At 58.8% G+C, this 4,287-nt stretch overlaps 2 protein-coding genes across 2 annotated transcripts in view; one reads left to right on the top strand and one right to left on the bottom strand.

The window, feature by feature from the left end:
- The window catches only part of ADGRA2 (adhesion G protein-coupled receptor A2), a 10,719-nt gene extending 9,602 nt beyond the window's left edge, over positions 1–1,117 (top strand). The window contains 1 exon segment of the mRNA XM_029964989.1: positions 1,095–1,117. Within this exon segment, the coding sequence (XP_029820849.1) occupies positions 1,095–1,117 (23 nt within the window).
- A 341-nt stretch (positions 1,118–1,458) lies between these two features.
- On the bottom strand, positions 1,459–3,889 carry BRF2 (BRF2 RNA polymerase III transcription initiation factor subunit; the record flags this gene model as incomplete). The annotated part of the gene is given in 5 exon segments (XM_029965003.1): positions 1,459–2,495; positions 2,497–2,582; positions 2,585–2,759; positions 3,228–3,549; positions 3,823–3,889. Coding segments are annotated over 5 exon segments (1,317 nt in total), but the record flags the coding sequence as incomplete, so codon positions are not given.
- Between the last annotated feature and the right edge of the window lie 398 nt (positions 3,890–4,287).

Genomic DNA, 4,287 nt, shown 5'->3' with positions numbered 1-4,287 from the left:
CCCACCCCGAGGAGGCTCCGAGCTTCCCRTGGTGGTGCCGGGTGGGGGCTCCAGGCAATCCTTGCAGGAATTGCGACTGTGCTTTAATCACTCCGGCGTGTCGCTTGAGACTGATCCTAAATGCTATTTTATATTATACAGAGGAAATGTCTATTTTTCAAAGCTATATTATTGAATGTATATATATGTATAGACAGAGCCGTAAGTGGCGCGAGGGCCTCGCTCCCCACCCACGTTCCCTGGGAGGGGGTGGGCACTGGGCCAGGGCCCGCTCGTGCCACGACTGCAATATTCCCGCTGAGGGACCACCCCAAGTGCCCTTCACGTCCAGACACCGCAGCCCCAGCCTGAGCAGGCGGCTGCTGGAGAGCAGCTGCTCCCTCTGGAGTGGTTTTATCCGGCGTTCAGCCCTGGCGGTTGCGCGGTGCCAAAGCCATACTGCAAAGCCAAGCACAAGGTAAGAGGAGCCTCAGCTCCAAGGTGAGGATCACCTCGATTGTCTGCACTGCTTTAATGCCAGACACTAAAGTCACGGCCAGGAAGGGCTCCCAGGCCCTCAGAGGCACAAGCCATGCAATGGGGTGGGCTGGTGGAGCTGGGACTGACCCTCTGCGCCAAAGCACCAAAGAACCAAGATATGTGACAAACCCAGAGCAGGTCCGTGTCCTTAATCCAGAAAATACTCACGTTTGCTCTTAGGAAGGCAGAGAAACCTTCCTGGGGAGCAGGGATCATTCCTGGGAATGCAGGATAACAATGCCAAGGAATTAGGGACCTTCCTCAGACAGTTCCCACGATGCGGTGGGAACCTGGATAAGCACTTACTGTTTCCACTGAAAAAACAAGTCCCCCCCTTTTTCCCAGCAGGCAGGTAAAACAGCCAGGCTGAGGGGAGGGCTGCAGCAATGCAGGACGGGAGTCTGGTGCCACCTCTGCCCTTTCCAGCCTCCCCTGCCTCAGCTTCCCCTGCGTGCAAATGAGTTTAATTACACAGCTACCTCCAAGGGGTCGTGGGACCAGCGGGGGCCACGAGCCAGGGGAGGAAAAAGCACTTAGTGGGGCTTGGTCTCACCTCAGAACCCCTCAACCCGCAGGGCTGGGGCACCCCTGGGCTTAACCTGCCGCTTCCCCACCTACCTTGGCTTCTCTGCCTGGCTTAGATGCTTAAATATTTCATTGTCCCTGGTATTTAACACAATTTAAACCCTTGCTGTGGCTCCTGCAGCCCCCCCAGCCTGGCTGGTGCCCCGTGGTTCTATCGCTTTGCTGCACTGTGACAGTATTAGAGAAAAAGCTTTGTATTCTTAATTACACTTTGTTTTGTCTGTTTACAAGCGAACGACATATCAACAGAGCTTCCTGCAATATCCAGGGGGGGGAGGGAAGGGAAATATGCCAAAGAAATGTCTTTAAAGGGGTCTTTTTGCATTTTTATATGAATAGAATGTTTCTAGCAGATATGTTTTGTTTAATATATTAAAGACTTGCCAATCTGCCAAGACTCACTGTTATTTCTCTCAGACTTCATGTTCAGTACAGCCCAGCCCTGGAGTCTTTTTTGACCCTCATTCTGCTGAAGGATTAGAAGTGGAAGGTGAGGCTGCCCTGGAACACCTGGCACCTGCACTTCCATTTATTTCTATCAGAAATGTTAACACGACCCAAAGCAGTCACTCTACAAAAAGCCCCATTTTGGTCCAGAACACAAAGGCCCCACAACCCCATTTCCCAGGCCACTGTCCCGCAGCACAAACGCTCTGTCCCTGGCGGGTTTCACACTTTTGGTCCCAAAACTGTCTCTGGACCATCCTCTAGGCCACAACTGCCTTCAGGACCAGGCCTTGGCCTTCCTGAAGGCCCGGATCTCCTCGGGGCTCCGCAGGTACTGCTCGATCTCGCTGTCGGAGATGGGCTCGTCGCCGGTGACGGCCGGGTCGGGAGCGCTCGGGGCTGCCGAACGCAGCCTCTTCCTGGGATGGATGAGGCAGGGTGGGAGCAGAGGCCTCAGGCATTTCCCTGCCAAGGGACAGCCCTTCTCCTGTGCCACCAGAGGAGAGTTGGGAGAGCCCTGGCCCAGCGAGTCCTGGCCTGTGGAGTCCTGGCCTGGGGTGCCCTTTTCCAGGGAGTCCTGGCCTGAGGAGCCCTTACCCAGGGAGTCCTGGCCTGGGGAGCCCTTTTCCAGGGAGTCCTGGCCTGGAGTGTCCTTATCCAGGGAGTGCTGGCTTGGGGTGCCCTCACCTGGTGAGCCCTGGCCTGTGGAGCCCTGGCCTGAGGCCGCACCAGGCTGCTGCTCCTCCCCACCCTCCTGGCAGAAGGCGTTTTTCAGCAGGAACACCCGATGCTGCAGCACGGTTCCCCCCACGGAGTGCTTCACCACGGTCTTCTTGTCCAGCGGAAGGCGCACGCCCAGCCCGGCCAGGCGAAGCTGGGCGAGGCCATTGCCCAGCAGGATCTTCCAGCAGCTCTCAGCCTCAGCGTGGCGGGGAGGCAGATACCAACCCCTGCACCCTGCAGAACCTTGCCAGCGGGGCAGGATGAGGCGGTGGCGCCGGTGGCTGCAGCGTACCTTGCCACGCGAGGAACGGCCGCGGGCCGGACCACCGGGCACGGGACGAGAGGGATCTTAGTCGGGGTGCCGGCCCGTCACCAGCCACGTCTCGCTGGCCAGCTCCACAATCCCCATGGTCCGGGCCACCAGCTTCTCCTTGTCCTCCAGGAACGGGGCAGGGACCTCGGCCGAGGGCTGGAACAGCCGGAAGCTGCGGGAGCAGGGAAGCCTCGGTCACCCGGGAGATGTGGCTACAGGGAGGCCCTCTGGGACAAACACACCCTGCCCCTGCCAGGGGCTCCTGCCCGTGGACACCAGGAGGGATTTCTTCATGGGAAGAGTTGTTAAAACATTGGAATGGCCTGCCCAGGTGAAGGTGGTGGCCGGAGTCCCCATGGCCCTGGGGAGGCGTCAAGGAAGACTGGGACTTGCGTGGCACTCAGCGCTCTGGGTTGGGAGACAAGGTGGGGATGGGGCACAGGTTGGACTCAATGGCCCTGGAGGTCTTTTCCAACCTCAATGATTCCATGATTGTGGAACTCATGGTACCTCCCTGAGCACCTCTCCAAACTGAGGAGATGAGAAAATCCCAGCCCAGGCGTGACAAGGGAGGCACAAAAGGCCACACCCCTGTCACACAGCTCACCCCATCTGTGCCCCCTGGAAGGGGCCCCGTTACCTGCTCAGGTGTGTCTTCACCAGGTCTGCCAGGCTCAGGGCGGGCACAGAGAGCCCCAGCTCCTTCTGCAGGCTCAGGAAGACACCGGCAAACAGCTCCTGCTTGGCGTAGAGGAGGGAGCAGATGGTGCCCATGGTCAGGGGCCAGTTGTGCTGGCGGCACGTCACGAACACGCAGCAGCCCCCCAGCAGCTCCTTCTTCTCCAGGCTGACCAGGTGGAAGGCAGGGAGCTGGAGGGCCCTCTGGAAGTAGGACACGGCCGTCTCCTCGAACACCGCCGGGAGCTGCAGGACTTTGCACAGGTCTTGGACCCGCCGGATCCCTGTGGGGAGATGCTGCCCTCAGAGGTGGGATTGGGCAGCTTCTCCTCAGGATTCCGGAGCAGAGCTCACCCAGCCCGGGCACGGGTGCCAGAGCAGCCGGGTTCCTGCACCTCCCCATCCCTCAGTGCTGGCTGGGTGCAGCACCAGCTGCCTCATCCAGGCTTTGCCACCAGCTCCAAAGGGTCTCACCATTTTTTTAAAGTATTATAAACACACCAAAAAAACTGGAGCAGCAGCCAGGGAGGCTCGGGGTGGGGGAGAAACGCTCTTACCTCGCTGCAGGCAGCGGCTCAGCTGCTCCTTCTGCCCAGTGCTCTGGGAATAGGCCACCTCTGGAAAACAGGGTTAGGTCAGACAGCCCTGCAGTGATCCCAGGGGGACAGTGTCGTTGGGATTTGGGGCAACCAGGGGCTGGATTCCAACGATCAGAAGGGACAGAGCAGCTCAGGTGAGAGAGGGGTGGGATCGCCCCAGGGCCGGGGATTCTCCACACACTGACCCAGCCAACGGCCCACTGCACTTAAAGCTCTTTTAAGAGATTTAAACGAGATTTCGACAGCCTTTTTCATTAATAATAAGGAATCAACACCGTAAATCCCTTATAAGAGATTTAAACGCCCAGGAGCGGCTCATCAGCGGCTCCCAGCCCAAATCCCGGCAGGGAAATGCTGTGGGCGATGGAGGGAGGAGGGAGAGCGGCCGGTGCGACCCGGCACGGCCCCGCGGACACCGGGAGA

The sequence above is a fragment of the Manacus vitellinus genome, unplaced genomic scaffold (genome assembly GCF_001715985.3).
Source record: "Manacus vitellinus isolate BGI_N305 unplaced genomic scaffold, ASM171598v3 scaffold_87_pilon, whole genome shotgun sequence".
Classification (NCBI taxonomy): domain Eukaryota; kingdom Metazoa; phylum Chordata; class Aves; order Passeriformes; family Pipridae; genus Manacus; species Manacus vitellinus.
Note: the sequence above shows the minus strand (reverse complement) of the source record. Positions and strands in the feature narration are given on the sequence as shown.